Source organism: Neopsephotus bourkii, unplaced genomic scaffold (assembly GCF_033783945.1).
Source record: "Neopsephotus bourkii isolate Nb327-2 ecotype Australia unplaced genomic scaffold, CSIRO-AGI_Nbou_v1 NB_1589, whole genome shotgun sequence".
In the NCBI taxonomy this organism is placed as follows: domain Eukaryota; kingdom Metazoa; phylum Chordata; class Aves; order Psittaciformes; family Psittacidae; genus Neopsephotus; species Neopsephotus bourkii.
This window is the reverse complement of record NW_026902065.1, coordinates 1,817,419-1,835,364: the sequence shown is the minus strand read 5'-3', so window position 1 is coordinate 1,835,364 and position 17,946 is coordinate 1,817,419. Positions and strand designations below refer to the sequence as shown.

General features: G+C 42.6%; 1 protein-coding gene across 1 annotated transcript in view; it reads right to left on the bottom strand.

Annotated features, from left to right (window-relative positions):
• Window positions 1–2,439: 2,439 nt before the first annotated feature.
• Window positions 2,440–17,946, bottom strand: part of ISX (intestine specific homeobox) — a 29,233-nt gene continuing 13,726 nt past the window's right edge. Inside the window, exons 3-5 of the mRNA XM_061371728.1 lie at window positions 8,833–8,984; window positions 5,347–5,463; window positions 2,440–4,671 (exon numbers count right to left, since the gene is read on the bottom strand). Of these exons, the coding sequence (XP_061227712.1) occupies window positions 4,435–4,671; window positions 5,347–5,463; window positions 8,833–8,984 (506 nt within the window). The 3' untranslated portion in view covers window positions 2,440–4,434. The remainder of the gene's footprint in view (window positions 4,672–5,346; window positions 5,464–8,832; window positions 8,985–17,946) is intronic.

Below are 17,946 nucleotides of genomic sequence, written 5' to 3'. Positions count from 1 at the left end.
ATTGGTTCTCGGACCTTGGTCATCCATCTAATTGTTTTCAATCCAATTGAGAATTTTGCCCTCAATATCTATGTCCCAGAGGGATTTACAAGGAAAGATTAAGGACACCAGATAGCTAGGTGAGCTAAAGAACAAGCTAAGGAAGTCTGAGGGCTCAGAGGTGTCTGTGGTGCACAAACAGCATCAGCAGGATCATGTCTTCCTTGTGCTGAAGAGGACTAATTGCCCTGAAATCGGTGGCCTGGCTTACTGAGGAAAGTCATTGTAAAAATGGAAATCAAGACTATAAGCCAGAAGGAGGAATTGTTCAGGTTACAAGGGGTTTTGTGGGGGATTGAAGGATGAAACTGTCACATGAATAATGTAAGCAAAATGTCATGGAGAGCTGTGACACTGCAGTGGGGTCTTCCCCGAGGGGGCTGTAAGCCCTGTCACTTGAGTCACTTGAAATCAGGTGAGGCAAAACCTCTAAGCATCTACCAGAAATAATGGCCCTTCATTTTTGTCAGTGACTAGGATAAGATCGGTCTCTCCTGTCACTCATTTCTGAGTTGCTACTAGGTTAATGTGACCTGAACCAGCAGACTGTGGCAGCAGCCTTCCAGGATGGCCATAGATGAAGAACGCAAGGATCCACGTTGTCATCTCTCATTGCCAATGCCTTGGAGAATTGATTGTGATCTGCTGAGGGAACAAAATATTATCACGACTGGATTTGAGCCCAAGCTCTATGCCAGGCCCTTTGTATAGAGATGACAGCCATACAGTTTTGTTTGACAAGTAGGATGAGTCTGTTGCGAGATGGTCAAAGTGTTTCTGGCTGGGACAAGGTTGGGACATGTTCTGGGAGGTCACTTTGAGACAGTACAGCCAGAGCCATACACCAGTGGTGAGAAATCTGATTGTTCTTTTTCCACTCACATGCTCAGGGAATACCACAAACTATTACTCTGAAGTTAGGATGAAACTACAACTGCATTACTGTATGCAGGTCTTGCTATTGTGTGACTAGCTTCCTTGAATGACTTGCGCTAGCAACCCTTTGGCAGTTTTAAGATGCATTTATGCCCAAAGCAGTCCTATATGTCTGAAGGGCAGTGGAGTTTAGGGTGTCACAAAGACTGGTGTGCCCAACCTGGCGTTTTCTGAAACATCAGAGCAAAAAGAAATGCAGAAAGCATCAGTGCAAAGACAGCATCCTGAAAACCATCAAAGCCATGAAACAAGTGGACTTTCTTGCATGGAAGATAGGTAGAGGGTGCAGAGGGAGGGTGTCATGGTTTAAGCCCAGCCGTAACTCAGACCCACGCAGTCCCTTTCGCACTCCCCCGCTTCCCACCCTCCCCCCCTCCCTGCTCCAGGAGGGATGGGGAGGAGAACTGAAAGAATGTAACTCCCTGGGTTTGAGATAAGAGCAGTCCAGTAACTAAGGCATAACACAAACCACTACTGCTACCACCAATAATAGTAATGATAAGGGAAATAACAAGGGAAGCGAATAGAACCGCTCACCACTCACCGACCGATACCCAGCCCGACTGAGCAGTGATCTAGCCCTTCTGGGTAACTGCCCCCAGTTTATACAGTGGGCATGATGTGCTGTGGTATGGAATACCTCTTTGGTTAGTTTGGGTCAGGTGTCCTGTCTCTGCTTCCTCTGCGCTTCTCCTCCTCCCTGGCGGAGCATGAGACTGAGAAAGTCCTTGGTCAGAGTAAACATTACTGAGCAACAACTGAAAACATCGGTGTTATCAGAGCTGCTCCCAGGATGAAAGTCAAAAACACAGGACTGCACCAGCTGCTGAGAAGGAGAAAAATGACTGCTACTGCTGAACCCAGGACAGAGGGAAATCTGCCACTATTGGATGAGACGGGATGAAAACTGGAAGACTAGGAGGCGTTGGGTTTCAATAAGATGCCAGTGCCAGAAACTGCCCCACTATATGTCCATTTGTTCTGGCTGCATCGCAAAATAAAATAATGAAATTGGTGAAAAAGAGGTAATAGTATTAGCTCTCACTGGCATTTGAACAGCTGCATGTGGATGGAGATGTTACACGTATCCTGAAACCTAGATTCGCTGTTCAGTGGGAAATTCTGAAACTTCATAAATACGCAAGAAAGCTCAAGCAAAATTGTTCTATGTCAAAACAACCCCCCTGAGTAGTGAACTTACTAGCAAAAAAAGAATTCTAAGGCTTTGATTTTTCAAAACGAAGTTGATGGAATTTGCTCATGACATGGAGCAGAGTTTCCAGATTCTGGGCAGGCAGCATGGCCAGGCAATTATCAGACAGAACATCAAGAAGACAGAAAGTAAGCAATAACCCTAGAAAGTTGTTTGGTTTCTATTAAAAGACTGGTGAAATTAAACCACTACATATACTGACGAAGAAAAACTGTCACATGATAATCCCAGAATCATCCTCTGTGCTACACAAATACTCCCACAGGATGATAAGCTGTCCCCATGTGGGTGCTGGCTTGCAGCCCTGGTCTACTTGGGCTAAGAATCACGGCCCCTTAGCATTAGATGATTACAATGCCAGTGTTTATATTCAAGCTAATCATTGCACAGGGACAATTCACTCCCTGGAAACTGCACGAATGCACAGACTTCATCTAACCCAGAAACCTTACCATGAATGCTTTTACTTCTTTAAAGTGAGCCCAGGATTCTTAATCCAGGTGTCTGTAGCTGCAGTGCAGTCACCTAAAGTTGTATGAGATGAGTACCATTGATAATCCCCGTTGACTTTAATCAGTTAGGTGCTTAAATCCCTTTGTTGGAGCTGAAGTTTAGTCCTGTATCTAACTGGACTGCCCTTCAGATGACATAAAATGATAGGGATGACCCTATAGAGATCCAAGCAGGGGTGGGAAAAGTCCTGTTTAATACCTATAAGAGGAGGGACACAGTATATCTGACTTCTGCTGAATAGTTGTGGCCTGGAGAAATGAACCCATATGGGGTAGGATTTATCCTTTCTTTTCCCTGCAACAGTCACCTACTGCCTAGCATACAAGACTCTCAAACCTGAAGTACATGGAAAGCTGGTACCAGCCAGACAGGAAAGCTATTGACTCAGTGTGATCCACTATGTAACTAACAATTAGCAGCTAGAAGGAGGCTGAAGACCTGGCAGCTGCAGTCTGGCTGGAGGATTTCTTAAGTAAGCAACCTATTCAGAGTCATTAACCTACCTGCACTCCCATGTGCACAGGGCAGCCTTCCCAGCAAGCCTTTGGGTCACAATTTGCATTGCTTTTGGACTCTGTCACGAATGGCCACCCTTACAAGTGGTATGTCTGGGAGGGAGACTACATTTTAATGGCTTTGCTCAGTAGCTTGCCCTGTCAGTGTGCAGTATGTGCTGTGACTGCAAGACAAAAGATTGTTCAACCCTTTCAACAGTGCTTTCCAACAGTGCTTCTCATGAAAGTCAGTGCAGACATTAGTGGAAGTAGGATTGGACTCTGAATAAGCAGGGGGAAAAAGAGCGCCATATGTTGGAAGGAGATTAATATTATATAAATAATAACCCATAGAGTCATCTTGTAAGTGGGCAGGCTGATCTCATTATTGATCTACAATTAAACCGAACTGTGGGGTCAAACCATCCTATTATGTCTAGCAGATTAAGACTGTCTCTTTTCATTATTGTTTCTGAGAGAGTTTTGGAGCTTTCTTAATTTGGGTCAAAAATGAGAGGCTTCCTAATAAGCATTTTAATTAACCAGCTGAAAAATTCTATTGCCCCCAGAGACTACCAAATCCAGAGCTCAGCACTGCTATACCTCTCAGACTATTGTATTTCAGCTCAAATTGTGTTCGTGTCCCTTTATTCAAGTCACAAACACAGCAAATCAAGCCCACCCCCCTCCTGCATTGACAATTTTGGGAAAAAAAATGTATCTTCAAAGTCTGATTTTTGACCTAAGCATGTTCTTTGCTCTCCCCAGCGCATGAGGACCAGCATATATGAGGAAAGCAACATAAACCTGAGGAGAAAAGCCCCTTTGGCTGGACCGTGGGGCTATGAACACCTTGGCAGGCATCTTGCCTGCTTCAATCCACCAATGGAACAGGGTCATCCAGCACTGTCTCAGGGCTGAGTAAAACCCCAGTTCTTTTGCAGGGCTGCTCCATGCACCATTCCCCCAGGAAGAGGCTATCAGTTGAGTGGCTGGGTTTCTGCAGAGCATGCTGCTCCTCTAGCAGATGGGGAATTCCTTCCTGGTCCATGGTGGCTCTTCCCCATGCTTGCTAGGCTGCGGTTACTCATGGCGGCACTTCTGCAGCAAGCTGACTTTGCACCACAGGCCACCCATTGTCCCAGGAGTCTTGTTCAAGGAAATGAACTGCACACTCCCAAATTAGTCATGGGTGAGAAAAACATGCCCCAGACTTCCCCTGCTCCCCCGCATTCTTCTCTATGTGGAACTGGTGCAGATACTGCTCCTTTCCAACTTGTGGGGTAGTGGCACACCATAAGTGGGGAGGACATTGAAGAGCAAGTATGGTTTTGGGAAGGGCAGCAGCTCCAAGTGGTGGGGGACGAAGGAGAGAGTGCTGGGCAGCCAGGCAGTGGTCAGCTGCCCTTGCAGCTGTGAGTAGTACCCCGCAGCAGGGATGGTAGCAGCGAGCTTTCTTGGCATCAAGCTTGGAGCCTTTCAAGAGTAAAAATGAAGTTTTAGGTGAATCAATGCAGACTTTTAGTTAAATACAATTTACAATCAACCTTAATTGTTTCCCTGGTGCTCAGTAATTAAGAAGAAAAGTTTAAGAGGAATAGACTCCCTAAACCTGGTGGTGTGCTGTCACCCAAGTATCAAGGCAAAATACCCTTTTTCTAGCCATAGAAAAACTCCTGAGAGGGAAAGCGCATGTGCCAGCCTAGATCATATTAACTGTCCTGAACTTGGCAAGGATGTAAGTCAGAGGCAAAAATTGATGGTCAACCTAACAAGGCTGGACGCTGTAAAGAGACACTGCCTATAAGGAAACGTGGCTTTGTCCCTGAAAATGTCATATTCCTTCCTGTTTAGGAAATTTCTGATGGTAAAGATATTTTCAATCAAAATATAATTTACAGGGAAGTGATTCAGAAGTAAAAGGGGAAGGACCATCCTGCAAGAGTTACCTCACATCATATTTACAAGGCAGAATTAATTTAATGAAGAAATGTGTTATTTAACCATGTTTGGCGGTATTTCTCTTAATCATATTGCCATGTTTGTCTTTTCCAGTCCTTCTTCACTGGTATAGTCCCATGTGAAGAGATGACCTGGTGAATGATAGCTGTCTCTCCCTTAGTGGCTTTTTATGTAGCCTCTGATACTCACTGTGATATACGACTTGGGAGCAGGGATGAAATCAACTTCTGTCAGATGCTGAAGGCCACCAAAATTGCCAAATTTTTCATGCTTCCTCCACTTGGCTCGCTGGTTCTGGAACCAGATCTGAATACAGGCAAGAAAGCAAAGGTACAGAAATGAACAGGAGATGAAGGAGGATCTGCTCACATCCAACTAATTTCCCTGTTCTCTAAGTGAACATCAGAAAACGTTGACCTCCAGCTCAGCAGAACCAGTGACTGAATCTAAAGGAAAACATCGGATTTGACACAGAAGCTTTCACACTTCACATGGCATGTGGGATGTGGGATGACATCCTTTTTGCTCTCACAACTCACAGAAGAGCTAAGATCTACCTATGAAAGGGCTAGGATCTACTGGATGGACAGTGTCATAGGGAGGAGCATGCCTTTCAGGGCTCTCCTGGGGAAGCAGATCCTTTTGCGGTCAAAGCTTTGCAGCAGTCAAGGCAAATGGCATTCTGTTTTCCTTAGGAGGTGTGATTTATTGCATGACATGGCTTTTTCACCCTGCTCCCAATTCCCAAATGAATAGACTGGGAAAAGACCCACTTAGATGTTTTGCTGGGCTGCAGTAAAAATGTGTCGCCAGTGGAGATGTAGTAGCAGGGTTCTTTCTATATTTAACTGGTAACATTTTGAAGTTCACATAAGAGAACTAAGAGCAGAACCAAGGGGATCACTCAGCAGTCTGTTACCTGACATCTCTTTCTCACTGGAAAGCAGACAGCTAATTTTCTGAGGGGAGTTTCTTTCATCTGATCAGTCTGGTTGCTGGTGGGGGTACACAAGTAGTTACTGTGCAAGCCACAGTAGTGCATCTTGCTGCATTGCTGTGAAAGGTTGAATCCCCCTTCATTGTAGTTTCTAGCTGGCTTAGGAACTTGCTGTTTGGATGTAAGCAAGCGTTTCACACAAACACAAGGTGTTAGTGATCAGAACCAGATGCTACTGGATGTAAACATATATGTATTTTAAATCAAATAATGAGCAGCTCAATAATTTCTGCATCTCTTGCCCAAGAAGCAATGGGAATGTCAGGAGCCCTCTGCTATATTGCTGATAGTTAGCAGTATCTGAGGTTACTGAAAGGACAGTTTTGTTTATCTGGGTTTGCATGTGTTTGAAAACTGCTTAGTTTGTATAAACTGCTATATTCCCTTTCTACCATGCAGGAGTTATATGGTGAAACAGCACCATAAAAATGACTCCTCTTTAACAGCGACAAAGTGATTGAGGGCAGACGGGGGACTGAAGCCAAAATTCAACCTCTGAAGTGCTCCTTCCAAAGTATGCACATGGGATAAAGTCCTCACTTCAGGATTTTTTTTTTTTAATTTATTTTTTATTTCATAAAGGCAAAACAGTATTCACAGACCAAGCGGCTCTTTTTTTGTCCATCCAGCTCTCCAATACTCTTACCCTTAAAATGACTTTTTGTCTTCTTGTGTTCCAGGACTGTTAAATATCAACACTGATGACCCGAAGTGCTTCTCAAGCAACTTTTTAAGAACTACTGGAGGTAAGTCACCTAGATATCTGGATTTAAAAATACCTGTCTGTAGCAGCTGCTGTTCCACATTGTCCTTATGGATAAGTGTTTCATCATCGTGTGATACTGTCACCTTACCTGACATTTCCAAGGATAGAGCAGAAATTATGACTGAATATCTTTGCCATTTCTACATTATCCCTGGCAGTCCCACAGTTTCTAGAAAGTAGCAGATCAATATAATTGTTGACTTGATTGTTTGGTTTTTAATTTTTAATGGACTTTTATTGAGTTTCTAACGATCCTTAATTTTCCCAACCAAAGCTTTGGCCTGTATCCTTCTGCTTTGCTTATTAATTTTTAATAATTTCTTTCTTCTAATATTTACTCATACAGCATTCTTCACTTTGTGTTGCAGGTAGGCATGCACACATGCAGGGTTATAATTCCATCTATCCACTTAAACTGTTTCACAGCAATCATACCTTTGTTTCTTGATTGGAGGACACAAGGTTTTTCACAGTTACGAAACGCTTCACTTGGTTACCCAATAGTTCCTCACCTGTTTTTTTGTTTCCAGTTAAATTATCTTTCTGATGTGATTTGGCTTATTCTGCTTTTAGGTTTGTCAAAACTATTATTTCAAAGTACAAGAGCATGTACAAACTCTCTGCATGCTGTTTTGTTTATATGCGACAAATACAATCAATCAAAATTATAACAACTTGTAACTTGTGCCTAAGATACTGCTTATTTTTAGTCCCGTGGCTGGTTTTCCCTTGATCCCTTGGTTGACCTTGATTCCCAAGATGAGGTCAAGCACAGAATTTCCTGTGTCATGTATAACACTGTGTAAATTGGAATTTGCCATCTGCCATTCATACATGAGGGGCTTTTTCTTCTTTTGCCTACGTCTCAGGTTGATGTTTCCCATGATAACTGTTCTTTATTTTCCAGCCTACAGATTATAAATATTTTCTAAACAGAAGATTGCCTTGTTCTTTCATGTGATTTGCTGTTCTGTTGGGAGCACTGACTAGTAGCCCGGCTTGTGCTTTATACCATTGGAAATGCATTGTGGGTACAATGATATCGTTAATGGGCATATTATGGCTATGCTGTTCCAATTCTCCCTGTCACCTAACTATAAAGCAATGTCATCATGGTTAGTCAATAGTCCCAGACATGTCATAATCAATAAACTGCTTGGTGTTGAACTTTAATTGTTACAGTTGAATATGAGCATGGAAGTACACTGATGATTCTCGCCTTATGGCAAGTACAGAAACTGACTCATGCAAAAATCATCACAACAGTGCCTGGTAAACAACACCAAATTCCAATACACAGTGGAATGTATATTTTAATGTAGCAGATTTCATATGCAGTAAACATTTGGGGTCAGTTTTAAGCACAGTCAGCAAGACTACATTACAGCTGGGGGGGGAACTGAATTAGTTTTCATGCACTGAAATTACAGCCAGGGCATTTATAGCCTGTGATATCAAAATAGAGAACATTAGGAAAGCATTTTCATTTGGGCAGTTATTTTTATTTTCTTGAAACCCTGTGGAAGATGGATGTGGATGACAGTTTGTACTGGATGTACATTAGTCTATAAAAGGTTGAAAAATGATTAATAATTATTTTCATAAATGGCCCTTCTGTCAGTACAGAGTCCAACAGGTTGCTCATAACCATCTGTAACTCCTATTTGCTATGCATTTAGTATGCTTAGAGCTCCTGTTAACCCTTTGATTAATCCCATTTGGTTAGTACTAGCTGAGTGACAAATACTTTTTTCCCTATTTGTAAAAGGAGAGCAGTGATACTGGCCTTTTCTGTAAGGTAACATAGAGGTCACGTATTTCATTAGTGTTGTCAGCCAGGCATAAACTATTAAGAATGTACTCTGAATAAAGAATTGCTGCAGTGAGCATAGCCTTTCGGAGACAAATGTACCTGAACTCTGGCTTCTGGGAGGTTTATCTTTGCTGCCAGTTGATTGCGAATATGGACATCTGGGTAGTGAGTCACTTGGAAAATCTTCTCCAGTTCCTGGAGCTGCTCGGCTGTGAATGTTGTCCGGATTCTCCGCTTCCCTTTTCTCTCAACTGTGTAAACAAGAAAAGTTGTATTGCATTTTATAGGAAAATGCCACAGGGCCACAAGAAGATTCAGAAATCCAGCAATCTCTGTAAATTGCTATGCAGGTGGGATGGCACCTCCAGCACCTTCTAGAAATATGCTTACCATAGGTGACTGTCTCCTGACCCAGCAGTGAATGTGAATGAATTCCTTTGTCGTTCAAAGAGTCAAAGGAGCCCATTTGCAGTGCTAATTCCATGGATCCACTGCACGTAAAAGGCTAGAAACCCCTATGTATTTTAACCACACTAGCCCTGGATTTGCTATGAAATTCCATTAGTCACATGCACACATCTGTTGCTAATATGCAATCCTGTATTAACTATTTGTGAAGAAACCCTTAATGTAAACAGAATGAAAGAGTAGAAGCTGTATTTTGTCTTGGTGCTGTTCTCATGCCTGTAACAAATCACCATCTTTCAGCTCATAAATTTTCCATCCCTATTTTTTCCCATCATACTGATCTTAACTTGCTTTCCTCAAGCTGTGAGGTATTATTTTATTCCATTGTCACTCTACTGATTATGATAAATTTTCTCATCCTGCAATATCAGAGTACTCAAAATGTGTGAATGCTGTAGAGAGAAGTCAACCATTCCAAACTGACTGATGTTTTCTTCCCATACCGTTCCCCTGGCAGTATTTAGGCATAGCCAGCATTTTCACTTCAGCGTGACGGTGTCATTAAAAATGTTACCTTACAAAGAAAATTCATGGTATTCTCCTCATTGCACTATTGTGGTGTGGGGACTTTCTAAACAAGCTTCACCTTAAGAACTGCAAGGCCTTAAAAACCATGGAGCACCCTACAGGGAACTTTGGCTGCTGTGAATTCCTAAAGGGACTCCCAGGCTGCTCTATTCCTTCACCTGCGGTAGTGGGACCACACTAAACACTTTCCTCAGCACTCCTGCACATGTGCTCGTACACCAGAGTGCATTATTCAAATTATGAACTCAGTATGCCACATGGTGTAAACCTGAATGTAGTCTAGGTTGTTCTGAAATGATACTTGAAGGGCTGATATCTTGCAAGGATGAGGAGAAAGGAGCAACAGAAGTGAGTTCTAAGGCAGATGAGCTGCAGAACGTGGAGTTCTGCCTCATCCCAAAGCTGGAATCCTCTCTGATGCACAAATGGCACTGGAAGTATCTTCCAGCTGATATTGCTTGACCAGTGTAGAAAACTATCCCCTAAATGTTGTGAGTCACAGATTTTTTTTCTGCTGAGCTTGGAAAACTGCAGCCTGATAGGAGCATAAAAATTCTAATATGATAAGTTTGCTACTCAGGGACCTGAAGTAATTGGCAATGACACCACATTGCTTGAGGATAATTACCTTTTTGAATAACTGCTTTGGTCTTACATGGTCTCATGATAACTACGAATTCATACTATGTAACTAGATGCAATACAGTTCCTAAAGGGAGCGGTTAACCAGAGAAGTCTGCCTTAGTCCCTTCAAAGAGACTTTTTGCTTTATGTGCCCCTTTTGCTCAACCATTGGCATAAACTTTTCCTTTTGGATGCTAAAACAGTGAAAAAAGGTAACTAAATACCTTGGTCAATATAACCTGAGCTCTGTGCCAATCAGAAAATGACATTTTTCATTCTGTAATTGAAACCTCATTGTAACTCTGTTGAGACAGAATATAAGGGATTAAAAAAATCTGTCCACCTTAGTAGGAAGGTGCCTAGGACACAATACCTGGGGATCAGTAAAGAGAATACATTCCATTGTATTTCATCTTTACTAAAACCTCTTGGGTACTTTGAAAAGAAATCAGACATGTAAGAATAACAGAGGAGCATCATTTATCATAAATAACTGTCAATACTCATGTATCTCAGAAGCAGCCTAATGAAGATGATGTCCAACACAGTTAAATCTGTGTCATTAGACTTCACTGGGCTGTGAAAGTATTACTCATTAGACTGCAGTGCTGGCTTCAGCCCCAAGAGAAGAATGGTATTTACACTGAATCTTGCTGGCACTACTGGGAGAGAGATCTGAAATTAGAAATAATTTTGTGCGTTTATGCTGACGATAGCAATGGGCACCCTCTCCTAAGATGCCCTGACTACAAAGCTGCATCTATTAGACCCTTCCCCCAAAAAGGCTGTAAGGGGGATTTATTGCTATATAGATTAAAAGGAAAATATCAGTGTTGATAATATATATTTTCAGGGCACTGTATGCCCCCTGTAGATATGAAAGAGCTAACAGTTCATAATGGTGTCTCTTGTCTGGAAGATTTTCACCTCATACCTCTCTGGTATGAGGCTGGCCTCCATATCGTTCTGGGAGATACTGCGGAGAGGTAAGTTTGAGTACCAAACTTATATTTTGTCAAGCACATCATGTTCTGTCATATGGTAATAAATCTCTCAGCTGTGCGTGTATCATGACAACATACGGTATTTAGATTTCTCTAGCACAAGGCATTTCATATAGCAGATCTTGACAGCAAGTGAAATTTGCCTCAACCTTGTCATGGTCTCAGCAATTTGAGGCCTCCCTGAGATGTCCTTTATGTATCCCTGAACACTGAGCTGAGCTCCTGCTTCTATGCAAGGTAGAAGAGTGGCTCCACAAACCTGGGAGAAGCTGCAGTCTACCTCCATCACTTCAAGAGTGGAGCAAGAGATCCAAGCTCAAACTGTGACCACCTCCTGGTTCCTGTGGTCTCCACTGTACATAAACACCTGGGATGCTGGAAGGGTTCTTGTCCTGCCAGGTTTTGTATACCCTGGCAGCCTACTCAAGCAATCAGAAAGCCTTCACGAGAAAGAGAACAAACCTGCCCAGCTCCTGAAAAATTTCTGAACTAACAAAAAATCCCAGTGTTCCTTTTAAAAAAAGTATTAATGAACTGAAATACAATTTCATGACTAAGCAAATTAAGAACCGTCTACATTTGAAAACCTAAAATGTCACATCAAGTAATAAGTAAAAAAGGCAGATTTTAGTATTGAATCAGAATGCATCAGCCAACTCTATCAGCCCTCATTGTAGCAGACACCATACAAACAGCATTCATTAGTTCTTGCCTGTAAGCACATATGATGACAGCTATCTTCTCCTCTTCCTAATAGGGAAACAAGGCTAAGGCAAGACTTTTAGTGCCCAAACCAGGAACTACTACCTGAGCTAGAAAGGAATGGTTTACACTATTAGACCATGCTAGCTGGAGGACTTCTCCATAGAGTATGTTCATACACACCAGAGACAATTATGTCACTATCTGTCCTTGGTTACCACCTTAAGAACTTGTGGGTGCTGGCAGGGCATTTGGTACAGAGCTCATTGGATTAATCAACCTAGATGATTTCAAGAAATCAGCTGCTACAAGCAATGGAATACCATCTCCACAGGGCCAAGGTGTGGAACAAACTCAGTACTGAAGATCATGAGTTTAGAAGGAGCTACAAAGTTTACCCTACAAAGAATATACAAGAATGAGATAACAAAGGCTGTGCATAGCTAGTGTAGGTTTGAGAAGAAACTTTTAGTTGAGCTTCAACATCTTACGGTACCTAGGAGGCAGATCCATTGCCTTGAACCACACAGTATTTTAAACTGTGCTGGAGATGGGATGGGAAATTGATCTGTCAGATAATCTTTTACAGTATTCTGTCCCACCGGTAGCTAAGAAGAGTCCAGAACTAGAGCGCATAGCTTCAGAGAGAACAGGTTTGTTAGTTTCTGGTGTCTCGTAACACCTTTTTTGGTATGAAAATGACCCAGATAACTTAGTGACAGGCAAAAGAAACTCCCTATCAGTTCACTCTTACATTCTCCACATCTTTCCTTCTTGAAAGGTGAACTTTTTTACAGATAAGACTCTTATGTAAGGGAAAGGTCTACACAATGCTCAGAAGTGTCAATCCTTCTGAAACCAGATTTTTCAAAGCTGAAACTCATCAGATTAAACAAAATACAATAACATGACATGAGCTATGGGCCAGTAGAGACTGAAAGACAGGATTTGATTTCAGCTGGAAATTAAATTGCTAACAAAATAGACTCCTGTGAACTAATCAAGGCTTTTGACAGGAGGAAATCTAGAAAAGTGCATTTTTTTCTGTCGTTCTATTTTTGTTTATTATAAAACAACCCCTATAAAAATACAAAAAATCTGGGGCTATATGTTAACATTTTTTCTTGCAAGATAAAACTTTTTCTGACTGTAGTGTTGATACTTCTCTTTGCCTTGGGACCTTAGCTTAGAGATCCCACAGCAAACAACTGCATTCAGAATTACAGTCTAATAAAGAACGTGGGTGGAAGATATAAGGCTAGAAAGTGTTGGAAGTGTAACATTGGCTTTACAAACGTGGCTCTAGAGTCTCTGGGGAAATAAGATTCTGTCTGAGTTTCCTGAACTATTTTCTATGTAAAAGCTGGGGCTATTCAAGTGTGGTTTTATGCTCTCTTGAAAGTCACTTGCAGGTTAGCTGAAACCAAGCCTGAAAATATCAAGCAGCTAAATATGTCAGCATTTGCAGACACTTTGAGATACAGCTGTCTACACATTGCCTTGGCAATTGGAAAATTGGCATTGGAAGGACCAAGATTCTCTACACTGATAAAGCAGCATAGATCCTTTAAATTCAGTAACAGGCTCCATTTGTCCCTGTAGATCTGGCTTTATTACTAGGTCAGACTTGGAGCAAGTTGAAACATCTGATCTTCATAGAAATACAGATTCTTCTTGAAGGTGAGTGCTGAAAGGATGAGATCAATGGGTAAAAATCGCAGCAAATAAAATTCTGGTTGCACAACAGGATGGTTTCCACCATGAAGGTGGTCTGACATGGGACTGGAGAGGCTGAGAAGTCTCAGTCCTTGGAGATACTCTAAAATTGACTGGACAAAGGTCTAAGTAACCTGATTTAAGCTGGCTGTGCTTCGAGCTGGGGTTGGGCAAGGTGGTCTTCAGAGGTCCCTCCCAACTTACTTCATTATCTGATCTCTGACCTCCAAATATCCACATGGAATGAAGCCTCACCCCTCATCATTCCTTTCCTAATGAGTAAGGGAATTTAAGGCTCTGATACTATGCATAACTCAAGGAGTCTGATTTGCAATTGCTTGTTTACACAGTTTTAGCTTAGTGTATTACACCTTATTTTCACTGTCTAGTATAACACAGTCACAAGATATTAGAGGTATGAACAAACCAGTACTGAAGACTACTGCTTGTACCTGAGTTTGCTAAGTAAAAGATGTGCAGGTGCAGCAATGCCATGCTTGGGCAAATTCATTCTGGACTATAGTCTATAGTTGGCATATAGCCTATGGTACACCTTGTAGTGCTGTTTCTCAGCTGCTCTGTGTTCCTGAACCAGACAGATAAATGCTACTTCAGGGAGATCTTTGCAATTGCATTTCCCATTTGCATTTAGCCCATTAGCAGTCTAAGACTGCCATATCAAGACTACTTGGTCTTATTACAAGGGTGCATACTTATCGCCTGTAGGGATAAGAAATTAAAAACCCAAGAGGAAGGCTGGAAGTCAGTGGTGGCACATATCTGCTTTGGAGTACATAATGTAGGTAGATGAAAGCTGGTGGGATCAGTTTATCTTGTTGCAATACTCTTTGTCATTTCTGGACAGATACCCTCTCATGGTATGCAATAACCAGATCCAAAGATTTTGCTGCTTCTTTGACAAAAAGAGAGAATGTAGTCACATAATCAAGAAAGTAGCTTTAGTTGCATATTCTCAGAAATATGTTTTTCTTTATGTCATAAAGTTGTATCATTTGTTTCTCAAAAAGAAACTCGAGCACTGAAAAAGGGCTTCATTATACCTGGTTAAGTTCTATTTTTCCTTTTTAGACCCTTTAAAAGGTGTTCCTCTGTCTCTTCTTTTTAATTCATCCAATTACACATATGTGGGTTTTCCAGCCAATTCCTTCATGTGGCTTTTCTGAATGTTGCCTCTTGTAGTGACACCCTGCCACAAAGCCCATAGCAAAAAAACCCAAACCCAATTGCTATTCGATCAGAGTTATTAGAGGGTGCTGATGGCATCAGGACAAAATGTGCTCGCCTGTGTACAGAGATGTGCCCATTGTAGTCCCTCTCCTAGTTAAGGAGGTGGCTTGTGGCTTTCAAAAGAGCTTACTTCAATATTTAAGTGGGAGTACGGCAGCGTGGTAATCTTTATTAAAGTGGCTTTTCTGCCTTTGTTAAGAAGGACTGGTATAGCCAGTGATACTGATCCTAATTGGATAGGTACAATGTGCTCTGGATAGATCCTCCTGCTAGCAAAATGCAGCATTTAGGATCCAGCTGCTGGCCGTTTAGGCACTGCCAAAGATAAGACAGAGCAGCACGACTTGAACTTGCATGACTTCTTCCCTTCAATCCACAACTCTTCAATGGAGAGTTGCTTCCACCCTGGCACTAAGTTCAGTGCCTGATCACCCAGAGCATGGCTGGAATGCAGACAGGTACAGACTTCAGGTGGAATGAGCAGGGATTCTAAAAATATCAGGGTAATGGTGATCACATGAGCTTCTCAGTCTGCTTGTCAGAGTAGATGCTATGCATGAAACCATTCACTTGGAAGTTGGTGGTGGAGGATGGTGCCCGTCATCAACTTGAGCCCCTGGTGAGTTTAACCCTTCCCATCTGCCTGAAAAATTAGGACAGTGTGTACAAATGCTGCTGCCCTGAAAAGGTGTTGTGTGTAACTCTGGCACAGCCAGCAGTCAGTGATGTATCTGGAGGAAGAAGCATGGAGGCCATGGTATGAGGGACCACAACTGACAGGAGTGTGTGTTCAAATCTGTACTTAGGCTAAATGACCTGCATCTTCATGAACTCCTTCAGATTCAAATGGATTTGTGGTAGGTATATATGTAGTTTCTCCATTCAGCTAAATATCAAGCTTGAAATATACTTTCTGTGAAGGTTCAGCAGTTGTCAAACTTTACCTTAGAAGCAGTGGCCAGCCTCATCTGATAGTGGTTCTCACTGGGGAAAACAGGTTCCCCACTACTATCCCCACAGTGTTTGATCAATTGCTTTTGTTAGAAAACAGCCATCTGCCCATGGAGAAAGCTGAGCTTATTGCAGGTTGCAGGCAGCCTGTTTTCGGCTGTTCTTTGTGGTTATTTGTACCTGCAAACCTCTAGACATCAATCAGACATGCTTGTTTACATCCCTGGCTCAGAGTCTGCACTCCCTAGTTTCCCATTTCAGCATAAAACACTTGCTAATACAGTAGGTAAAGGCTTGCCCTCAATTTCAAAGAACAGTAATTAAAAGTACCAAATCCTGGAGATGTAATGAAAAATTCTCAGACAAATCTCAGGAGTGGTGCATCCCAGCAAGGAGAAAGTCAGGCAAAGATGCCAGGAGGCCTGTATAGATGAACCACAAGCTCCCGGAGAAATTCCAACACAAAAAGAAAACCTACAGAGGGTAGAAACAGGGAGAGGATTACAGAGAAATTGTCCAAACAGCCAGGGATCAAGTTAGGAAACCTTAAGTCCTGGCAAAAATAAATCTGGTCAGGGACACAAAGGGCAACAAGGAAAGCTTCTACAGGTATGTCGATGGTGAAAGGAAGACTTGAAAAATGTGATCCCTCTCTGGAAGGAAATAGGAGATCTGGTTACCTGGGATATGGAGAAGGCTGAGATATTCAGCAACATTTTTGTCTCAGTCTTCATCGGCAAGTGCTCCAGCCACATCGCCCAAGTTGCAGAAGGCAAAGGCAGGGACTGGGAGAATGAAGAATCACCCGCTGTCAGAGGAGATCAGGACCATCTAAGGAACCTGAAGGTGCACAAGTCCCTGTGACCTCCTGAGATACGTCTGCACGTCCTGAGGGAACTGGTGGATGAAGTGGATAAGCCACTATCCATCATATTTGAGATGCTGTTGCAATCCGGTGAAGTTCCCACAGACTGGAACAAGGGAAACATAAACCCTGTTTTTAAGAAGGGAAAAAAAAGGAAGACCCAGGGAACTACAGGCCAGTCAGTGTCACCTCAATGCCTGTCAACTTCATGGAGCAAATCCTCCTGGAAATTATGCTGAGGTACATCGAAAATAAGGAGGTGATTGGTGCCAACTAGCATGGCTTCACAATCATGTCTGACAAATTTGGTGGCCTTCCATGATGGGGTTACAGCATTGGTGTATGTGGGTTAGGGCAATCCCAAGCACAAATAGAGGCTGGGCAGAGAATGGATTGAGAGCATCCCTGAGGAGAAGGACCTGGGGGTGTTGACTGGTGAGAATCTCAACATGAGCCACTTCAGTGTGTGCTTGAGCCCAGAGACCAGCCATATCCTGGGGTCCATCAAGAGGAGCATGACCAGCAGGTTGAGGGAGATTTTGCCCCTCTGCTCCACTCTGCTGGGATCTGGTAACTGCAGTAATGCATCCAGCTGTAGGAACCCCAACATAAGAAGGAAGTCGACCTATTGGAGTGAGTCCAGGGGAGGTCCATGAAGATGATCAGAGAGCTGGAGCACCTCTCCTATGGAGACAGGCTGACAGAGTTGGGCTTGTTCAGCCTGGAGAAGAGAAGGCTCCAGGGAGTCCTTACTGCAGCCATTCAGTACCTAAAGGGACCTACAAGAAAGCTGGAGAGGACATGTAGTGACAGGACAAGGGGGAATGGCTTCAAGCTGGAAGAGGGTAGATTTAGATTGGCTATTAGGAAGAAATTCTTCACTATGATGGTGGTGAGGCACTGGCACAGGTTGTCCAGAGAATCTGTGGCTGCCGCACCCCTGGCAGTGTTCAAGGACAGGTTGAAGGGGGCTCAAAGCAACCTGGTCTAGTGGAAAGGTGTCCATGCCTTCCACTAGAAGGTGTCGCAGGGGGTTGGAAGTGAATGAGCTTTAAGGTCCCTTCCAATGCAAACCATTCTATGATTCCATGATACTAATTTAGGAGA